Source organism: Adelges cooleyi, unplaced genomic scaffold (genome assembly GCF_023614345.1).
Source record: "Adelges cooleyi isolate 19-005CV unplaced genomic scaffold, UGA_ACOO_1.1 ACOO_flye_CR_arks_rails_tigmint_CR_PRNA_247, whole genome shotgun sequence".
Taxonomy (NCBI): Eukaryota; Metazoa; Arthropoda; class Insecta; order Hemiptera; family Adelgidae; genus Adelges; species Adelges cooleyi.
The window spans coordinates 398,058-420,594 of record NW_026095912.1 but is presented as its reverse complement, the minus strand read 5'-3'; the positions used below and the strand labels follow the sequence as shown (position 1 = coordinate 420,594).

Sequence of the window (22,537 nt, the reverse complement as noted above, 5' to 3'; positions counted from 1 at the left end):
TATTTCTTATCAATTTCAACTCGACCGACTCTTTTTAATTTACAGAGTTGCTACTCGAACGAATTGGTCCAGTATTAAAAAAAGGTTACAGTGTATACAGACACAAAAAAAAAAGCCCACACTATAATAAAACCAAAAGCTTTGCAACGCAGCTAAAATGTTTTACCGTGGGCACGTTTTTTGTCAATCATATAATAGAATGAACGTTAAAGTTGAAACAAATACTCTCCGACAAAAAAAAAATAATAATAATGTTGAACGTAGATTAAAAATAACACAACATTAAGCAAAATATACAAAATATAACTTTTCAATGCGTTTAATTAATGTTTTTTTTTTTAAGCGCAAATTTAATATTGAAATTTCATTCAATTCACTTCGAAACAATTAAAATTTAAGAGTATTTCAACATTACCGAAAGTATAGGTTGCTCTAATTAAAATTTAAGTATAGTTGGTGCAATTCGCCATTAATGATTAATTTATGGTATTTAATCGAACAGATGGAATGCATTTTAGGTTTTCTGGATGCATAAAATTTGAAAAGTAACAATCGTCATTTTGTTTTTAATATGTGTTCTTGTAATATTATCACAGAATCAATATACTGTGCATCATGCAATTTACTATTGGGGGTGTAGTTTTTGATGATGTTACGACTGTTGAATTATAAATATCTACCTTTGGTTTGATGGTTTAATGAAATTTCAAACCGCTTTCCTGAAAAACATCATCATAAATGCACTGTCCAAATCTATGAACTTAAGCTTTCGAAGTAGAATTTTATCAATTAACAACAAGGTACAAACAATTTATATTATATTAAACCTGTAAAATAAAGGCAACAAAGCTATTGGGACAACATTTTAAATAATAATAAATACGGTTATCATATTTTTTGGCAATTCTCTATCATTAGTTTGGACAAATCGTAGTGTAATAAATTTCAGTGCATCCAAACTGGATTAATAATAATTAATAAAAAGAAAAAAGTAGATGCAGTAGTTAGTTGGGCTGGTCTGATCGGATGGCCGCTATTAGCTCCTGGCCGTACCTGTCAGCTTCCAGTTCTCTGCTCACGGTGAGAGGCAGTTCGAAGGCCAACGAATACACCATCGAGCATATCGGTTCCACGACAATATCACCGGATTCAGTCGTGCAAGCGTAGGCCACGGTCAACGGCAGCAGCTTGGTTACGTTGAAAAGTCGTTGCTGACTGATCATAACCGTGTGGTGCCGGCGAATGCAATGAGCCATTTTGTGGCCCACGATAGAGGATATCTGGTCGTCCGTGTGCCACCACAGGTCGCGGCCGAACAACATCGAGCCGCGGGGCAGCGTAAATGCTTGTCCCAAATCCACTTTCCAAGGGATGTGGCCGGCCACGGCGGGATTGGCCGCAACGATTAAACTCACCGTATTGTTTATTACTTCAACAAGGCTGCCGTCGTGGACATCGTACTTGTGATAATCCAACGAGCCGAATTCTTTGAGTACGAATCTGGTTGCGCAGTCGTCTGCGTCCTTCATATCGCGGTCCGAGCAAAGGCTGAAGACGGCGCGTTTCGTGTAAGGGTCCACCACGGTGTGATGCATGTAGAAACCCACGGTGACCGCCAAAACGGCCATTGCCGTGATGCCCAACAACGGTACCGACTTCTTCAATGTCTTCGTGTGGCGTTTCCGTTGGTTTTCCGTCAACCCTTGCCACCAATACCGGATCCCTCTGCCCGCCAATTTGGCCGTCTGGTTCACCGCTATCGACACCAGTTGGTCACGGACCATGAAGGCCGGCGTATCGAACAGCTTCAAACAGAGGTCATCGGACACTAAGGCAGCCGTCATGCCCATGGCCGTGGCCAGCATGGCCATGGCTCCGTACTGCATCATAGGCCATTTGGACAACAGCCTAAGACATTCTTCGGCAATCAAACCAAACGCAGTCCACTGCCACGGGCCGGACACTTTGATCCTGTACAACAGCATTCCACGTGGCTTAGTTAAATGCATTTTTGGTTGCCAACTCAAACTTATACTTGAATGCCAACTCAACAAGCGACTTACCCGTTTATCTCGAATGGAATGTTTGCCATCAAACCGGAACAAAACGCCATGGCCGAGTCTTCCAGTAGAATTTCGTTCGTTTGTCAGTGATGAATGTTTGTCAAAATGAATAAAAAAAAAAAATGCTTGCACTCAGTCTTGAATTCATATGACGTTTTTTTTGCCAGGGATTCAAAACCGTTTACCGTTTGTCTTTGGCAAACCGCATCTGTTTGACAAGACAGCCACTTTTGGTATGTTGACCACGTGATAAGATTTTTATTTTTACAGACGAACACACTGCCATCGATTTAAATAAACAAACTGTCGCGTGAAAATGGTTATTCACATTCAGTTTTTTATTCACAATTAGAGTTATTGATATTCCTAATATCTTAGAACAGTTGACCGCAGAGTAACGGTTCCCTTGATGATGTGTTAGATGGTCCAGCAGATTCCCCGTTAGAATATACATATATTTCACTTAAATTTGCTTTTTAGCTACTTTTCTATTTTTTCTTATTGATTGTGTTTGTAGACGTGGCAATAATAAAAGTACAGACGCAGAAAAGAGATTATCTTATAAAGCGATGGCGTAGTTTACAGATGTGGTAAAGTGCGTTTTTGGCTAAACTAATAAATCTGGAATGACATTTAACAAAAAGAACCTGAAACAGTTGATTGCTCTAAGCGTAGGCTAGTATTTTTTATAATACCCCATCGCACTAAAACTTCAATGTCATAATACTTGATTTAAATAATACTATTTTATAATAATAATTATTATAAATAAAAAATTGCTGACAATATACGCAGTACAATTTTTCAAAATTATTTATGTTTAGGGGATTCGGTGAAAAATATTATACTATTTAAGTTTTTATTTTAACTGTCAAAAATATTTAAAAAAACATTTTTTTTAAGCACAAATTTAATACTGAAAATATTCAAAAATAACCGTTTTTATTTTAAAAAATATATATTAAAATAGAATGTTTTATTAAATGAAATTTTAACTAAAATAAAACTTAAACGAGAAAAACTAAATTCACTTTGAATCAATTAAAATTTAAGAGTATTTAAACAATACTGAAAGTATAGGTTGCTCTACTTAAAATTTAAGATAGCCGGTGCAATTAGCCATTAATGATATATTTATCGTATTTTATTGAGCAGATAAACTCTAAAATTGTATACAGAATTATTTACGTTTGTTGTTATAACTACATTGAATTTTTTTAAATCTAACCTAACCTATGTGAGAGGAAGTTCTAAGAAAAAATCGTTAATTGCCTAAGAAATTGAATTTAAGAAAAAATGCACATTTTTCGTTGAAAATATCAACTTAAAGATTTCGGTACAATTATATTAGGTTTCTAAAATAAATAATTAAAAAAAAAAAAATTAAATTATACATTTTTAATGACAACTTGAAATTTCTTTAAATCTAATATAACGAACAATGTATTATCGTTATAACAGTATTGTTTTTTTCTTTAAACCGTTTTTAGTTAAATTTATGAAACTTAATATTTAATTAGTAAAAACTAAACTCGCATATGGTTTACAAGACTGGAGCTGAATTATTTTTTCCTCGTTTAAGTCGTACTACTGTTCAGTGTGGAACGGTATGCCTTCGTTGCTGGGAAACATTTGTTCGGCTCTATACACTGGCGGTACGGTCATGGACGGTCCGTAACACCTTCTGACAATGCGAAACTCATTGAAAGGTGGCCGCACTCGTCTAGGCCTGCCGAACACCATCGTTGAGTTTTGTTTGAGAACTTTGGCGTCCAAAAACCGTTTTGTCCATACGTCCACATCGGGCCAACACTGTACATTGTTTGTCGTCGTGTTCAATGAGTTAATCGTTATTATTGCTGGTGTTGTGTTCATGACTAGTTTAAAAAAATAATAATAACAATTTATTTATACCGTTGTCACGATACTGACAAAAAAAAAACACATTGGAATTGATCATTTAAATTTTTTAACTAAACAACAATTAAAAATTATCAAATGATCGTATCGATTTAATTTGTATTCGTTGAGATACATTACGAGTTCACAAAAATATTATGTCTCTAAGGGCCTAACTTTTTTACTGTTGCACGATAATATTTAAAGTAAATAAGTTATCGAATTAAAGAAAATCAGATTGTTTTTTTTTTTTTAATAATAATAATAATTGATAAAATAAATTGTATCTGCTTAAAGATAATAAACACTAATAACCAAAATTTAAATGAAAATATGGCTATCAATTTCAATAATCTCTAAAATATTTTGGCTAAACTGTAATAATTAATATAAATAAAGTAAATACAAATTTTACACATTAACTTTAATAAAATGAAAATTAGAAATTTTATTTTTATTTAAAAAATAAATTTAATGGTGTCCAAAGCCGTCCAAAGTTTTACATTTTAACACTTTACTTTAATTTATTTTGCGTTTTGTTAAATTTAAAATATTTTTATTTTAAATTAAAAAAAGAAGAAGATAATTACTTTTAAAAAAAATTAATTAATTTTCATAAACAAAAATTAAATTTGTAGTAAAATAACTTATAAATTATTATAATTTAATTACACAAAATGTAACAACCGATTTGACCGTCACTTTTGACACAGTTTACATTGACATTACACAAAGCGTGTAATTTTTTAAACAAATTAAAACATATTATTAAAATCATTCATCCGTCTCAAAATTATACAAAAAGATTTATGTGATAGTAAAATTATATACAATTATTTATAAAAAAAAAGTAATTTAACTGTTAACAGCAGAAAAAGATCATAATCAAAAATACTTATCAAATTAATTTACTTGTTGTGTTAAGTGAAAATATCAAATAGAACTGACGGTTATTATACACAATCGGTCGTTATAATTAATTGTTTAGATTTGTTTCAAAAGTTTATTATAAAAGTTTTAGTATGAAAAAAAGATATAATTTAATTTCCAGCTGATACTATAGAAAATTGTAATAATTTTTTTATCGGGTCGAAGAACGCCAATGTCACTTTCGGTAAACGAGTTATTAAGTTTGTCTTTTCCAAATAGAACAAGTCCACGATATATTTGATATAATTTAGACTAGAAATGAAATTTGGGATCGACTCAAGTTGTGGTACAAACAAAATAACTTGCGTTATTAGTTTTTGTAGGATAACGTAACACAAATTTTACCAAAGAAATAAAAAGGCTTAATAAAAACAACTGCATATTTTAATAACTAAATCGATATCGATACAATTTAAACTAGATTTTCTCAACACTTACAAACAACATCATCTTATTAATTTTCTCCACAAAAGTTTTATCGGCAACAAGCTGTTACGCTGTTGCAACTTGCTATCAAACACGTTGAAATCGGATTTCCTAAGTTTTTCAAGATACGATCCAAGCGCGACGGCGGGTAAAAATATAGATTTCACGTTTTTGTCCAAGTCCTTTTCGATCGCACAAGCCTGTGTGAACATAGAACATTTATATTTTAATTTAGTCCTAATCAAATTAAAAAAAAGAAAAAAACTGGTAATGTAAATGTCACCTTGGTTAAATGACTATTGGCTCTCGAAGCCACTTCGAAAATAGCGTCACGCACGTTTTGTTCGTTGGACTGTCGTATTATATTTTCGTGGGAAACGTTGTACTTCAACAGAATGTCTTGTGGCATCGATATGCGTCCAATTTTATTAGCGTACGGTAAACTTCTGATAATGTTGACGATCCCTTGACACTTTCCCAAATGACTGACTGCGTGGTCTGCGTTGACGTTTTTAATATCTAAAAGCATTACGTTATGTAATAAGTTTACGACTTAGGGTGAAGTCAAGTTTAACAACTTCAAATACTCACATACCCATCGCTTCTAAGAACAAGTAATTGATAGGTGACACGACGTTTTCCGCATAAGTTTCCAAGTGTTCGATCGATTTCATCGAAGAGCTCAACATGAAGCTTTCTCTCGCCGTGATCAACCGTTTTAGATACATTTTACTTAACTTATGACTTTTTGCCGCCTGTTGAAATAATTTTTGGTAGAGTAATACCTAGTAGATAAATACTATAGAAAAAGCAATGCAAATACTTACCACATAAAGTTCTATTAAAACGGGATGTTTAGGAACTTTATCTTCATAGATTTGAGCTAGAGAATTTTCCCAAAATTTGCATCGCATCTGTCCAATTTTTGTATCAGTAACTTGATCTTGAATGGTGGCCACCTCGATATTGAACGCTCGGACAGCAACGCCGGTTCTTCGAATCTTCTTGGGTAGCAACAACGTGCATAGATAGTTTTCGAAATCATGTTTTCTGAAAGATGTACGACAATTTCCTTGAAATGGAATATTAATTATTTCTTTAACGGTAGGGTAGGCGACATGAAATTGGGACAAAAACATCAATTTTAACCTCTCAACAATAAACTCAAATATTAACACAGAAATCTAATTTCCTAATAAGCCTATTTTTTAGTTTAATTATTCCTCTAAAAGCGTAAATTAATTCCCAAAAGTACTTATTTACTGAATCATTTCTGTAATTTGTATATATTTTTTCCATCATTGCGTCCGACATTTCTTTGACTAATATTAAAATATTTTCAATGTCAGATGTTGATGGCAAATTTTGTAAATTTTATTTTGTTAAATAACAAGTTGTTGTAATATTGGCCGTTATAAACACAAAAGTAGCTCTCCCCAAGCATATTTTTCGTCTGCATCGCAAGACTTCTAATGATCAGAACAAAACAGAACATGTACTATAACAGAATGTTAACAGTTTTGTTCTTTCGGATGCAACCTATCGTTGAGCGTGTAGTATGGTACATATCAAAAGCGTTCAGTGCCGTGTCGGTTGTTTTGAAGCGAATCCTAGATACGAAGCACAATCTAACGCCTCTGGAGTGTAAGATAATTAACTTAAGACCACGACGACCATACTGCGCCTCGATAGAAGCAAGGACACCGCCGTCATTTGACCGTTTCAGCGTTAGGTCGATAAAACTTCACTATAAGCTTTTTGCCCGGTTACCTGACTAAATCCATGCAATACTCGGTGGAAGTCTGCTTTTTCCGCACCCGGTCGACGGTGTAGAAACTGAACCGGCGTTTGTGCGGGTAACACGAGCCGACCAATCTCAAGAAGTCGTGCCGGACCATTGTTTCCAACGTACAGCCGTCAAACAAGTCTTATACTTCTCAGACACATCGTGACGGTCGGGCGAACTTCTTAGCCGGCCGACCGTTTTTGTTATCAGCGTCGCCGTTATCAGTAGGCGAGCCCGCGGCAAAAGATCCACAGGTACGTCCGCGGTCGGCGTCCACCGCGAAATGGCCGTCGGGCGGCCGTGTATTTCTAACGGGACGGCGCTGCCACAATGGACGACATCCGAGCGGCCGGCTTACCCTTGTACCGCGTTGGAAAACCAAAAAAAAATTATATCATTATTGTAACATCGCGACTAAAATAATAAATAATATATTGTGTACACAGCAGCTGGGTAGACCGAATTAATTCAACAGACTAAAATATTATTATTAATCTTTACCGTGGCGATATTCGAAAAATAGGAGAAGGAGGAGGTGAAAATGCGGCTGTCTCTAGGGGATCGGTTGACGTTTTTGTCCCCCTCCTAAAAACACCATGCTATCGTCCCCGGGAATTTTGATCGTCGCCGCTAATCACTCGGCTTTGTGTTCAACGTGATATTATATTATTATATTTCGGATCGATCGGATCGGACTCGGACAGCAGGCAGCAGCAGCAGCAGCTGTAGTAAAATATAATATATAGTAATAAAAATATAACAATAATAATAATAATTCTCCCTTCTCGCCGGGCAATTGTGTATCGTCCGTCGTGCGTCCGCTCCGGAGGGGTTAACGCGTACACGCGCGCGATTCTTCTTCTTCTATTTTGTTTTTTTTTTTCATTCTCTGGGGGCTTTTGTTCTCGCCGCCGACCTATCCGGCCGTCCCTAGTCGCCGAGCGTTCGCCTTTGTGGTGGTCTAATCGATTTTTATTATTATTTATTATATTATATTATTTTTAGCCCGCATAGCGAGTTTCCCGTGTGTGCACACTCACACATAATATTCTCGGCCAGCAATCATACCGTGTGTGTGTGTACTGTGTAGGCATAATATATAGTAATAATTATTACAGCGGCCGTTGCCTTCTCGTCGTCGTCGTTTTGCCGTTATTTATCGCCCGGTACCTTACCTACCCGTAACTACCTGTAACGAAATAAGGAAAAAAAAAAAAATCACAATACACGCGCACCCGTTGTGGGACTTTCGATCGGCTCTTATCGTGATGTCGCGCCGCTGCTGAACCGTGTAGTGTAGCCCGACCGCATTTGTGATGTTGCCCGAAAATGGTTTGTATAGACGAAGTAGTTGCTTACTTCAAAACACTTAAGAGCTACGAACGGCTTTGGATGATGTGCAGACTCCAGAGCCACTGTCTGCCGATCGAATTGAGATACCTCGGCACTTGTCTGGATAACCTGTCCAAGAGGGACGTGCACGTATTGAAGAAGTTGGAACTGGAAGCCAACGACCCGGCCAACGTCGGCCAAGTAGCTCGCAAGTGCATATGCGACAAGACCGTCAGGGCAGCGGTCATCAAGTATCTGTCCGTGTTGAACGCCAACAGCGCCAAGTGCTCGGAGCTCATCTACAAAGCGCTCACCGACGACAAGGCGTTGGAGCGCGTATTCAAGAGTCCCAGGGCGTTCTTCAGCGACAAAAACGCGTTCGAAGAGCTTATGGTGTTGTACACGTTGGCCGTCAATCATCCGGCGTTTTCGTTTGAACAAAAGACGCAGCTGGACAGCATATTCAACTGCATCAAGAAGGAAAAGGAACGGCAGGCGTCCAAGAACAAAGACAGCGACAGCGACAGCAAAGACTCTTCCAAGAGTTTCGAGGTACGTGTAATCTACAGCCAAATTTACAAACCTGCCTAGGTACCTACACTCATATATGTGTAAATAATATTTGTTTTTTTGTACATTCATATATGTTTGTGTGTGTGTGTTCTCTAAAAAAAATATTTTAATTTTATAGATATTTAATAACGTAACAAACATGTCGATGAGACTAAAATTAGGTTTATTTTGATGACGACTGTCCAATGCAAAAGTTTTGAAACAATTTAGAAATAGGTTTAAAAAAAAAACATTTAAGGCATCTAACAAAATTGTTTTACAGTAGAATATCAGTTAGCTACTAGGTAGTCTGAATAGGTACAAAAATAATTTTTATAACTGTATTTCGTTCTACTGTTGACAACAAATAAATACTTAAAAAGGCTGTACTTTCAATAATTAGATAACTATTGCTAAATTTTGAGTTGATTAAATGTCAAAAAGTATTTTGAGTAAAAATGTTCTCGTACTGGTATTCAAATACTTAAGTAAATAATAGATATTAATTCTAGAAGTCATACTAACATATTATAAACTGTAGATACTAAATATGCAAATTAATTTTATAATATTTGTATTTAGATCATTTTGTATTGTGTTATTTCTCAAATACTACATTTTACTATTGTAATCGAAAGCTTATTACAAGGCTAGGGATAAATTTGTAAATTATATTCTTCGAATAACAACACGATCGAATGTCGAACTTTACAATAATTGACTTAAATCCCGAGTTACAAATTATTTCTAATTTTTACCATTTCAATTGCCAAATTTTCATTTAAAATTAAATTGCTTAGAACTATTTAAATTATTAAGTAGTTTTATACTTGTATGTTTGATAGGGATGCGTATAATTAATAATACATTATTATATTATGACCGTTTTTTTAAATTATAAAAAAAATGAGTTCCACAGCGGGATATGCGTGTTGGTTTATTAATTTGTATTATTTTTCTAACCCTAACCCATAATAATATAAATGATAAGTGGACAGTAGCATTTACTGCTCCAGCGAAACATCATAGGTGGGCGTGGTCATATGGGTGCACAAGTAGGATTGACACCAGAATATATGTTCAGAATCTTTTGTGAGCGCTGATGACGGTAAATTAGTTTTAAATTATTTCAACTCTTTGGGTATCGATAAGTTTTTTTTTTTTAAAGGAGTGTAAATGGAAATAATGTTAATTACCGAATTAATGCCCGCACGACGACAATAACATTAGTAGATCAATAAAACATTAGAAACAAATGGGTTTGTTTTAAACTTTTTCCAAGATGCTCGGATCTTGGGACGACATAATAAACTTACCTTTTACGACTCGTTTGTTTGTTTCTTCAAAAACATAGAAGGTGTAAGGCGTTTTCACAACAAAGGTATCTGATGTATCATAAAAATATTACATAGTTTTTTTCCTGTTTAATAAAACGATCGTTACTGTTAAATTGTTGTTAATATTATTATTATCAAAGAGGTTTTTTTGCTTTTTTAATTTATACGAAAACACATAGTGTAATTACATTTCATATTAATTTTGAGCTGTAGTACAATTTTGTTGTTGTTATTACTGTAGTAGGACTTTGCAGATCGCCTGCCCTCTGGTGGGTGGTGGGTGAGTTATTTCGTCAATAATATACATATTGTACAATATTACTGTAACATTGCACCCTTGGTACACCTACTTTGGGGGTAATCTGCATCACTGTGGCTTTTGTTTATCACAGCTGATGATGTGTTGTAGGCAAGATTCTTTTATGATGTGTTCGTGCTTGTTGGTGTTGTATTTTATTACTAAACGCGGTTAATTTAAATCGATACAACAGTTTCAATCAGTGTCAAAAACAAATCATCGAACTTGTCACAAATCGATAAACCTATAACTGAAGTTTGTACAGATGTTGCCGACGCTATCGACCATGGACGAGTATTATATCACTCACATTGAATGCATCGTATGTATTCATTGGGTTTGGCTTACTTAATTTACCTGTTTTTTACATTATTTACGCTAACAGTTCAACTGCGAACATTTCTTAGGTGTTTTTTGAATAGAAATGTTTGAGCGCAATCTATTAATTTCCATTTCGTTTTGTAACGTGCCGGCTTTGCTCTTACAGACATGCATGTAACATATAGATATAGTATCCGAATGGAAAATTTCTTTGATTATGGTTTATATACATTTTCACTGTATAAATCAAAGTTAAAAATGTTTTCTCTGTTTATAAAAAACATTTCATTCAAACACTTTTCATTTTGTGCGTTGGTGCCAATTTTAGTATATTCTAAAATTAGATACAAGATAAGTGAACTATGCTTTCGACGTAAAACAACAATCACTCAATACATAATATTATTAACTTAGTTAAAGTTGTTGTTGCTAGCCTTTTTGGCTGTTAGGCTTTTTGTTCGGCAATAACGTTATTTGTGACTCTAAAAATAAAACATAATTGCTTTATTTATTATTTATGAACAAAAAATGATTGTTATTTTTTATTTTATCTTAAATACCTGGGGGGTACTATTTGTTTGATTTGTTAGGTATAATTTTTATTTTTTTTTTTACGTTGCACTATTTAGTTCTTGTCTATTATATATTTCAAACGTACAAAACATTTTTTTAAACTCATTAGAAAAGTAATATATTATTAAAAATTCATTTTTATTTCTATTTTTATCAAGGTTTAGATTATTATTTAAAATGTCCGACATCACATAGGGTGATATGATTAATCTTTTGAACTATCAAATTATTACTTATATAATAATAATATTAGACCTAATTTTTCTATGATAAAAACCTTATCTTAGCCGGTTTTGTCAATGTTTACATAATAAATGGGCCAAACTTCAGTTGAAAAAAAATATATATTACTTCTTTTTTTTTAACATTAACTTGAAGTAGTTTTATTTTAAAAAATGTACATAACACAACAGCATTTTTTTTAACAAATAAAACTACATCCCATACTCTATTCAGAATAAGAACAGGCTTCGGCGGCCGACTTGTGCGCATGGGCGTGGCTTCACTACAAGCAACGGACCTCGAACACTGCCGCCGGTGGGGGCTATGGACGAAATGTAAAATGGGCGGGCGATGCCTGACCGCCGCCCGACTAAAACTGGTCGGCCGCCGAAGCCTGTTCTTATTCTGAATAGAGTATAGAGGTTACGAATTTGCAATAAATTAAACGATGTGTCTTTTTAATAAAATATATTATTTATCGATAGAATAGGAATATTGTGCAAGTTTGTTTTCATATTATTGAGAGTTCGGTGCAAATTGAACCAAGTTCTTCACAGCTGATTTCCAGTAATAGGCTCTTAAATTGTTTTTACGGCATTGCGATAACTTACGACTTGGTTTGCTGTCGCACTAAAATATATTACTTTTAAGTTTTACATACTATTAATCGTTTTTAAATCAACATTATATTATGCTATACTTAAAACGAATAGTATTGTTATTTTTGGCTCGTAAACATTTACAATCTCTGAAAAAAATCCATAAGTATTAAAAAGAAGAAAGAAGCCAAAAAAAAAAAAATGAGTTTGTTGGTTCGTTATGTATAAATAGTAAGGTACTGGGATAATTTTAGAATAGAACGTGGATTGAATGTTGAAGGGGAAAATATATTTAAAGACTAAGAATTTCTTACGTCCATAATGAGAACCAAACATTATATATTTAAACTGCTCAAGATGTTTAAAAAAAAAACTATTAGATGCTGTGTTTGTTTTTTGACGCGACTGTTTATTTTGTTTGTTCTTGAACTGAAATTATACTCGGACTTTTACTATTTCAACTTTTTTTTTTAATAAATGCACAAGGTCTAAACATTTTTATTTATAGATTTTCCAAATATTATCCTTGGCAAAATTTATTTATAATATCGAAAATGAAAACAAACTACTGTCATTTTGATAACGTCAACCAATGTTGAGCTTCGTTCGTGATTTATTATCTAAATAAATAATGAAAAAAAAAATTCACTTTTTATTTGAGCATTTATTATTTGGTAAGTTATCACAAATTTTTTTTTTTTTTCATTTGAAATTACCCAGTCGTTATAGTATTGTAATTTGTTGAACACAGTTATTTGTTATTTACAGATAATTGGTATAAATACTAGATTAGGATTTTTTAACAATTACTTCTGTGTTATTTAAACACAAGTATAAAAATATTTAAAATATGCAATTTTATTTTTAAAGAAAATTACTTAACATTTTTTTTTATTAAAAATTAAAGAAATATTTTATTTTTATTATATATGGAAAGTATTTAAACAAATAGTTGTACCAGATTAGGATTTTTTAACAATTACTTCTGTGTTATTTAAACACAAGTATAAAAATTACATAACATTTTTTTTTAAAAAAATTACGAAATTTTTTTTTAATAAAAATTAAAGAAATATTTTATTTTTATTATTTATTATTTATGGAAAGTATTTAAACAAATAGTTATAATTATTATATGTGGATCTTTTTTAAGAATGTTGTTGTGTCGCAAGATGACTCGTGTAAAGAGTAATTTGCTTTTTTTGTCTATTTAATATCTCCAGTAAACAAATTAAGTAATTCAATTTTGTATTGTTTAATAAATCTTTTATTTTTAAAGTAACGAATAAAGTTTTTTGACGGATTAAATGTTATCATTTGTTAGTAAATAAGTACTTGTTCATAACATTATCTTGTGTAATTATTGACACTGTTGCAAGCTGTTGAACTTTGATAATTATTTATTCTAACCTATGTTACACCCGTGTAACTTAAAAATATCTTATTTTAATGACTTGGCTTTCAACAAAAAAAAAAAATTGTTTTACCTACTGCTTGGCGCTAGCATTTCAGTAATGACGTTCAAAACAATTTAATTGGCTTTTTCTAAAAACAATGAATTTGTGGTTTAATCTATTTTAGCTCTTTATGGTGCCTCGATTCTAAAATGACTACTTTTTAAGAAAGAAAATAAACGTCCCGTGTTTATAGATAATTAATTTTCAGATAGAGTGGAGATTTTTTTAACAAGGCGTTAATTTACTATTATGTAAAAAAAAAATTTTTATTTTTAGTTAGTTATTTACTATAAGCATATTTTTTGGAGTAGAGATGACTAGGAATTAGTGAACTTGCTGCGCTATAAAAAAATCAAACTATAAACATATTCAAGCATAACATTTTTTTGGTTATGTATAAATTTTCTTCTCTTAACTTAAATTCCTATTTATTTTATTAGAAAGAGAAATCGTTGTTGGTATTTTTACTTGGTCTCAGTATCCCACTTAACCTAGACAACCATTTAGGTGTTTTCCTACAAAAACGCTTACTCACGGGTTTTTGGTAACTGAATAGTTTTAGCATTTAAATTAAAAACTGGAAAACTAAGTTAATCTATCAAACATACAATTTTCCAAAGAATTATATTTATTCAAATCATTTTTTTTTTTTTTTTTTGGCAAAAACTATTTGTTATAGTATTTTTATTGAAACCAATTTATAATTTTTTATTTTACAGAGCATTAACACCATGATACCGCCGCCAAATTACTTGTATCAACAAACTCACGGAGGATCGAATTTCCCTCTGAACAGGAACGGCTACGTTTATCCACGCCATTGTAAGTGAACGTTGAACCGCTGTTATTTGTTCTCCGTTTTTTCACTACCTAATTGGTGGTTATTATTGTTTTTCAGTTTTTCCCTGTCCCCCGATGAATGTACCTCCGATGCAGGTCTGTCATGATTATCCTCCTCCGGCAGGCCCTCCGCCGCCACCGACTCCGCAAGTGATATCGGCCATCAGAGGACCGCATCAGGCAAGTTTCACAAAGTCACCTAGTCCGGTTTCGTGGCCTCCTCCGCGTACATTCCAAATAAACAATCCGCGCAGCCAGGCTCCGCCGCCACCGCCGAATAGCGCTACGAAACAACGACATCCGACGCCGCCGAGATTCCGTAGTCCTCCCGACGCTGGTCTACCATTCCCACAGTCCTGGAACAGCTGGAACATGTACCAAATGTCGCCTCAAAACATGTACACCAACTACAACTTTAGCCCCAGCGTGGTAAGTATCGTTGACTCGCATCCAATTTTTTTGCCACGGTTGTTAACGATATTTAATTACTCTTTTTAATGGACTAAAATCTATTCACAGAACGAGCGGTAATTTGTGATTTTTTTATTATCGTATACAAATTTCAATTTAAAAAAATACATATTATTTTTCAAAATAGATTTTTACATAGCAAAACTTTTCTCTTTACTCGAGTGGTAATTTCACTGCTTTTGTGATTAGTATATTTTATTTCATCACATAGTATTACTTTATTTAATAAGCTAAAAATCTCAATTATTTTGGCGTTAAAATTGAATTTCAACACTATTTTTACTCAATATATTATCATTCAAATATTCAGCTACAAAATTTTTTGAAAAGTTTGCTTTTAACTTCCCTCTTAATTGTTCTTTTATGTATAAAAGTAAGTTAAAAAAAAAAATGTTGGCTTATACTAAGCCAATTAACTAATTTATTTTTTACTGTAGACTGATCATAAACACTTAATATAGGACATATATTTCTTCAACATTTAAAAGTTATCTCTAAAATACAAAATAAAACATTAAAAAGTTAATTTCGAGCCCAACCCAATCAATCAAGTTCTTATGTTATGTAGGACAAGTGACTGAAGACGTAAGGCAGCATTGCGTTAGCGCTTGTTGTCACTTGTTGGATACTCCGTCACAACAGGCACTCTTTCTAAGCAGCAAAATATCTAGAAAGAGTAAAACAAACTGTCAGAGTTGACCGAACTAGGCCTTATAGCAGCCTATATATCTGGTTAAGAAAGCCAAACTAGTTATAATAATTTATTAAATCTCAAAAAATTATTATAAAATACCGGCTTGGGATGGTAGGCCAAAAAAATATTATTTTTAAATTTACTTATTACTATAAAGAACAATTAAGAAAGGTTGGTTAGAGCAAAACTTTTCCGACAAAATTTAATTTAAACAACCCTGTTGGAGATCTTAAAGACTTGTGTTTTCATGTGGACATTTAAGATATTGTTATATTTTTTATTATGTTTCTGTGGATAATTGATTGTCATAAAAATCTATTTCATTTGTTCTATTCAGGTTCCTCCTTTCTATCATGATAACGCTGCGGCTCGGACTTTCCAAGGCCACGGAGCAAAACCTAAACACGTACCTCTTACGAATAGATCTCAAGACCAGTTCAAAGCGCAAACACCAGTTTCGGTGGTAAATACTTTGTTTACCTAAGTCATTATTAGTGTATGGATTTTTTGGTGTAAATGTATATTATAAAAAAAAAAATTAAAAGATTTCTATCATTAGTTCTTTTTAAAATAAGGAAAACATGTAACTATTCAGTTAACATTAAAATATGCTTTTTTAAGCAAAATAATTTTTTTAATATTATGGAGGTTATTTTTTTAATGATACATAGTTAAGTAAAAACTTTAATTTAAACTAAAACGACATTAATAGAACAAAATATATTAGAGCCTAAAGTGAGTAAAGTTTACCTTACTTACATTTTAATTACATGATGTATCCAATTAACATGAAATATTTATACATCTAAATTAAGTATTATATTTTTTATAATATCATTAGATAAATTTTCCAAAATCAGACTATCATTTTGTACATTAAAAAAATAAACAAGATTAAAACAAATTTACATTACTCAAGTTATTTTGTTAAGTAAATAAAAAAAATGGTTGTTTTTATGTGAGAGTAAAATATGAATTTTAATCCAAACTTTATCCGATTAACTTATGTTGTTTTATCACGTTCATGATGTATTTAATTGTTCGCCCATACAATTTACGATTAATTCTAAAAAACATTGTACCTATGAGCTTAACGTTCTCTGAAATATGCAAAAAAGACTTGGCATATATGAACAAATTTCAAACTTAACCTAACGAATAAAAAACTTACTCTAGAAAAAACTGTTAAGCAAACTTATAGTTAAATATATAGTAAAGATATACAATCTACTTGAACCCTAAATCATAAAAATTATACACTTCTTGCGTACACGTGTTACGACAACGATGTTGTCATCTTCAGCGCTAACAACAGACTGAGCTGTCTGACTCAGTCTGTTGTTAACGCTGAAGATGACAACATCGTTGTCGTAACACGTGTATGCAAGAAGTGTATAATTTTTATGGTTTAGGGTTCAAGTAGATTTTATATCTTTACTATAAACTTACTCTAATCTAACCTAACTGCAAAAGCTGTGTAAAAACCTAAAAATCTATATCCTGGTTGTTAATATTTTTATTTTAAACGATGTACGTTAACTATCGATACGTTTGATTTGTTTCAACTAGCCGTGCACACCACCACTGAAACAACCGCCAAGCGCTACCATCAAGAATGGTAAACCTCCTATGCAGATAAGTACAAATGTGGAAAAAGATAACGATTCCTCGTTGGATGCGCACGATCAAGTAGCGTCGTCTGATTGTTCCAAATCGAACGAAGTCAATCAACCCGGCTCCATTAGACCTGCGGTACCGCCTGCGTCACTGGCAGACAAAATCGCCTCCAAAACTTCAGTACAAACCCCTTATATGGGTCCCAAACCTATTCAGTATCAAACTCCTCCCCCTGGGGCCGCCAAACCGTACAATCAAAAAACGATTGTCGCTGACAACAAGAATAACACCGATAATGTTCAAATCCCGTCAAAGGTCAATCTGGCGGCATCGCAAAAAACGTACCCGCCCGCAAAGGTGCAGCCGGATCACGGCAAAGATACGCAACAACCCCACGTGACGCCCAATCAAGGCCATGCAATAAATGAACAAACTACCAATATTGATCTCTCCACCCTCTCGGCCGCCTTGGTGGATGAAAATAAGACTACGGATAACGCAACTGCCCCAACTATTACTAAGGACGCCAACGAAAAGTCGTCGCAGCCAAAATCTGACAACGTACAACAAACCACCAGTGAGTTGAAGAAATCGGTGGCGCAACAAGCGGGTAAATCGGCAAAGTGAAACTATTGGTTGCATGAATGGCTAATAATTTTTTATTTTTATTATGAACTGATATTAAAATAAAAAATTCCAAATAAAAACCGAACTAAATGTACATTTTCAAATAACAAAAAAAATAATTTATTTAAGTAAAACGCAAATAAAAAAATTACTTAAATAAAGTTTATTTAAAATTCCCAGGGTATTTGAAACAGTCGGATAAAACAAAAAAATATTATTTGAAATTACAAATAAATAATTGTATCGAATAATTGTAAATTTAAAACTGTAACTACAAATTAATTTTGATACATTAAATAAAAAATAATTTGATGGGCTAAATAAAAATTCAAATAGCAATTTGTTTTTAAAAAAAATGCCTAGGTTTGGGTGCAATCGATAACAAGTGTTATTATCGACACTAAATTTTAAATCACATTTTTCTGAACTTTATCTTACATTTTTTTCAATTTTTAGTACCAACCCTTTCTGGAAAATAATTTTTTCTAAAATATTGGCAGTACTTTTTTTCTTTTAAGCCTATAACTTATTTAGTAAGATCCAGGAGCCACTTAACAGCTGTGCACGGATATAAGATAATTCAATAAAAAGGTTTTCTTTTTTTTTTTAATGTGCTATTATTGAACAACATTACAGCACAACAATTCTATAACTATATACAATAAATAATAATATTACAATTTATGGGAATTTAGAAAGGAAGGATATTAGGAGGACGTTAACGGAAGGACAATGGAAGTTAAAAGAAGAGCTATAGATTAGGGATTTAATGAAAAGAATAAGGGGGGAAAGTGAGGAATTAAAGGGGTAGTATTGGAATTCAATACATCACAACTTTTGTTTAACATTTTTATAAATGCTTTTTTTCTATTGTTTCTCCGTGTTGGATATTGCTTTTTGCCGATGACGCTAAAATATTCTTTACGATATCTAAAAGTAAAGACTCTACAGGCTTATGATATGACATCCTTTTTGTTAGCTATATTTTTTTCTTATTATTTTGTATATTACAGTTATACATACTTAGGAAATATTGTTTGAAAATTATTATAAAATAATAACTTAAAATTTTTAAATTACTTTAATCTATATGTACGATTAATTTGATCTATAGAAATCGGACCGGCAGTCGAAACAAATCTCAAAGTTTGTGAAGGTAAAGAAACCGCTACTGGAGGTTCTATTAAGCCGCCAATCGTTTCCACTACGGTCGCCAACACTTACAGTTTGCATAACACCAAGTATTACAAAGGTCGTCCTATACAGTCTCAGATGAGAAATGTGGGACGTGACAACAACGGCTCGGCGTATAACTACAATCGGTGAGACTCCAGCTGTTGTGTCCCCTGTAACTGTTGAATTGTTTATTTTGTTTTATAAGTTTGCTCGTACTTTCAGTCCGTTATCTTGTATCGGTTCTTATAACAAATAACCAAGTAACTTATTTTTTTTTTTTTTTTTTTTTAACAAAACTTAAAAATTGCAAAATTTATCGATTAAATATGGTAAAATGTTTACATTTGATCGTTAATCGATTATAATTTTCTACGTTTACAGAAAATCTTTAGCAGCAGCCGTACCACCGTATAACGAGTCGCATCGAGACAACGCAGCGAGCAAACTTCATCCCAAAGGAGGTGTCAACAACAGTGGCTGCGGTCAGCATTATTACACCATGGCTTACGACAACGGCTCCGGACCCAGGCCGTACAACACACAAACGTATTACGTTCATCAGTCGCCCGGACCTCAGCCGATGCCCACTTACCAGTCGGTACCTCGGCCTTACGTACAGCAGCAACACGTCGTTCAGTCTCCGGAGTACCAGCCGATGTACCAGCCCACCGAATTCGTATACTACCCGTCAACATCTCAAACCTTTTACACGACTCCAGTGTTGATGCAGCCGCCGGTCTTGACTTACCATCCGCCCAAGGTGTCTTGTTACAATTGTGGCGGACAAAATCATACGGGAGCCGAATGCACCGAACTGACCATGGAAGAAATAACGAGTAAAGGTACGTCAGCCGTAAGAGTGCGTCCGCTAAAACGATACTATTATTAAGAAACAATTTTTATTACATTTTTGGCCTAGTACCCCAATCATAACTTATGTGTTTAAATTATATTGTATTGTATTGAGATATCTAAAATGTTACCATCAACTTTGTACAAAACTACTTTTAAACATGTTCATCAATTGAAAATCAAGTATTTAAAAAAATCATTAAATTCACAAAATCAACACAGCAGTTTTCCCTTTGCTTATGATAATGTTGAAAAAAAATTTAAATATTGTAATAATTTAATGGTATTTAATCTGACATTTTATTACAACTAGTATTGTTACAAAAGCAAGGCCACTTGGCAGTATATCTCTTTGGATACACATAAAATATAGACATTGAGTTTTGATAACAATAAAACACATGTTGTGTTTGATCGGTAAAAATGTACTTACCATAAAGCCTGATTTATACTTATTTGTTTTGACAGTTTTGCATTGTTAGTGATTTTATCACCTTTATTACCTCTTGACTGTTTTGGAGGCGATGAATTTATGCTTTTTAAAATACTCATTTTTTGGTGGAGGGATATATACTATAATTGAACAATTTAACAATTTGTATTCATCGATTGCAGGTTTGTATGAACATCATTACGGCGCTCCGACGTCTGATGGTAGACACCACCACAATTGACTGTGATACTGTGATATGAGAAAAACAGCCTTACCCTATTCACAATCACAACAACAACAACAACAACAAGCAGTATATGACTCGAGGTCCATATTATTATTATATGTAATCAAACTAGAAGTATAAAAAAATATCCTTTAGCGTTAATTTATCACAGACTTCGACGATGGTTACATTTCGAACAGAGCCCTCTCCTTTAGTAATAATTTTTAAATTTAATTTAATGATTCCTCGATTCGTTACCAGTTTTGCGTTTCCATATAAGACTGGCTAACGGTTTGTTTATTCTTCCGTATTAGTAAATTTTTTTTTTTTTTTAATGTATAACGTTAGCCGTAGAATAAAATAAAAACCTATTTAAAAACAAAAAAAAAACAAAAATGATTATTATATAATTAGAGAAAAAAAATATATCAAACAAAAATAATTCAACAAATAATTTTTTTTTATCGTTCTCGATCAGTTGTGCCCAGAGTGATTTTTTTCTTTCATTCTACCGTACGCTCGATTCACGTTGACCGTTTTTCGGGTAATATTTCTTTATACTTTAACTTATTTAACTGTTTTTCATCCTAACGCCCATCACCTCCCCTTGCAAACCCCCCTAAATTTATATATTTATATAATATATTATACGTAAAGATCTTATCACGAATTAAAAATGTTTACAACAAAGCAGCAGTCGTGATATATCAATTCGTATTATGTTTTTTTTTTTTATTATTATTATTATAAGTTTTTTTTAATAAGAGTTAAAAAAAATGGGTTTCTGTTGCTCTTGCGACCATCCTGACGTTCTTTTTGACGCGTTAAATTTTGTTGTTTTTTTTTTTTTCTTGCATGTTTTAGAAATTGTAATTTTTTATTTTACGAAAAACCATACGTTGTTTTTGTTGCCGGAGATTATCGATCGAAAAGAAAAACCGTTACGATTGTCAAAAAAAAAAACGATTTTAACCTTACGTGGGTTTTTATTTTTGCCATTACCGTGGTTTAGTATTTATTGTGTGTATTAAAAAAAAAAAAAAAATTCAACAAGAAACAAGTATGAGATTTTTCAGTCGAATCGTGCGCACTTTTGTAGTTTTTTAGATTTGACAAAAAAAAAAATAATAATTTACTATTAAGATTTATAATATATAATGTATATTAATACCCGTATGACTAATATTATTATTGTATAGACCTGATTGATGCCAAAGTTTTCGGTTACGTTAATACTGTGCGAGGTCTGTTGTTTTTTTTTTTTTTTTTAACTTTAATGCGGCGTATACCATTTTAATACTGATGATCGACTCGTTGTTATTTGTTTTGATTATAATGTTTTTTACTTTGTTAAAATAACAACGAGGTAAAAGAATAAGAAGAAAAATTCGCCGGTCTCGCACAATTTTACGAAACGTTTGTGATAAAATGTGTTTGTTTTTTTTTTTATTACAAACGAGTTGATCTACCGTTATCGAGAAAAAAATTCATACTTTTATTCTCCTATAAGACGAGTGTTAAATTTGATACTACAAAATATTTAAAAAAAAAACTCTAGTCATCGATGAACTATTTTGATAATTAAAGACTAATGATAATTTTTAAAAAGAGATTTCTCAACTAAAACAAAGTACATATGTATAGTAGTCACGTCATTCAACGAGAAAACTTTAACATCACACAACACAAGTGCGTCTTAAACGGTGTTGACGGCCAAAAATTACAATTTGACTGTGTAAATTTCGGCGGGTAAATATCGTTTAGACGAGTATATATAGGATAATGTATAGCGTGTGTTCGAAAGAG

The 22,537-nt window shown here is 32.7% G+C and overlaps 3 protein-coding genes across 5 annotated transcripts; 1 reads left to right on the top strand and 2 right to left on the bottom strand.

The window, feature by feature from the left end:
* Positions 1-1,004: 1,004 nt before the first annotated feature.
* LOC126836917 (metalloendopeptidase OMA1, mitochondrial-like) lies at positions 1,005-2,009 on the bottom strand. Its single transcript, XM_050570638.1, has one exon. It carries the CDS (start codon positions 2,007-2,009, stop codon positions 1,005-1,007), a length of 1,005 nt encoding a protein of 334 aa, XP_050426595.1.
* A 1,139-nt stretch (positions 2,010-3,148) lies between these two features.
* Positions 3,149-7,628, bottom strand: LOC126836629 (NADH dehydrogenase (ubiquinone) complex I, assembly factor 6). Of its 2 annotated transcripts, XM_050570199.1 has the most exons (6): positions 7,089-7,627; positions 6,146-6,368; positions 5,914-6,073; positions 5,602-5,837; positions 5,331-5,518; positions 3,149-3,940 (listed from the first exon to the last, which is right to left on the bottom strand). In XM_050570199.1, exons 1-5 carry the CDS (start codon positions 7,214-7,216, stop codon positions 5,339-5,341), a joined length of 927 nt encoding a protein of 308 aa, XP_050426156.1. In that variant the 5' UTR covers positions 7,217-7,627; the 3' UTR covers positions 3,149-3,940; positions 5,331-5,338. The 2 variants fall into 2 exon arrangements, with proteins under 2 accessions (XP_050426156.1, XP_050426157.1); XM_050570200.1 differs by lacking the exon at positions 3,149-3,940 and having other exon boundaries at positions 5,259-5,518; positions 7,089-7,628.
* Positions 7,629-7,787: 159 nt separating this feature from the next.
* On the top strand, positions 7,788-21,450 carry LOC126836628 (uncharacterized). 2 transcript variants are annotated; one of them, XM_050570198.1, is made up of 8 exons: positions 7,788-8,988; positions 14,515-14,617; positions 14,694-15,064; positions 16,138-16,263; positions 17,370-17,994; positions 19,159-19,366; positions 19,602-20,062; positions 20,688-21,450. In XM_050570198.1, the coding sequence occupies exons 1-8, from the start codon at positions 8,434-8,436 to the stop codon at positions 20,744-20,746; spliced, it is 2,508 nt and encodes an 835-aa protein (XP_050426155.1). In that variant the 5' UTR covers positions 7,788-8,433; the 3' UTR covers positions 20,747-21,450. The 2 variants fall into 2 exon arrangements, with proteins under 2 accessions (XP_050426155.1, XP_050426154.1); XM_050570197.1 differs by having other exon boundaries at positions 7,789-8,988; positions 17,370-18,027.
* Positions 21,451-22,537: the final 1,087 nt, after the last annotated feature.

Excerpts from the sequence above, each read along its gene's own strand:
- LOC126836917 (XM_050570638.1), bottom strand. The coding sequence starts at position 2,009 with ATGCATTTAACTAAGCCACGTGGAATGCTGTTGTACAGGATCAAAGTG.
- LOC126836629 (XM_050570200.1), bottom strand. The coding sequence starts at position 7,216 with ATGGTCCGGCACGACTTCTTGAGATTGGTCGGCTCGTGTTACCCGCAC. Across the intron at positions 5,838-5,913 it reads CTTGTTCTTAGAAGCGATGG|ATATTAAAAACGTCAACGCA; the intron begins GTATGTGAGTAT and ends TAATGCTTTTAG. Across the intron at positions 5,519-5,601 it reads CCAATAGTCATTTAACCAAG|GCTTGTGCGATCGAAAAGGA; the intron begins GTGACATTTACA and ends ATGTTCACACAG.
- LOC126836628 (XM_050570197.1), top strand. The coding sequence starts at position 8,434 with ATGGTTTGTATAGACGAAGTAGTTGCTTACTTCAAAACACTTAAGAGC. Across the intron at positions 14,618-14,693 it reads CTACGTTTATCCACGCCATT|TTTTTCCCTGTCCCCCGATG; the intron begins GTAAGTGAACGT and ends ATTGTTTTTCAG. Across the intron at positions 15,065-16,137 it reads ACAACTTTAGCCCCAGCGTG|GTTCCTCCTTTCTATCATGA; the intron begins GTAAGTATCGTT and ends TGTTCTATTCAG.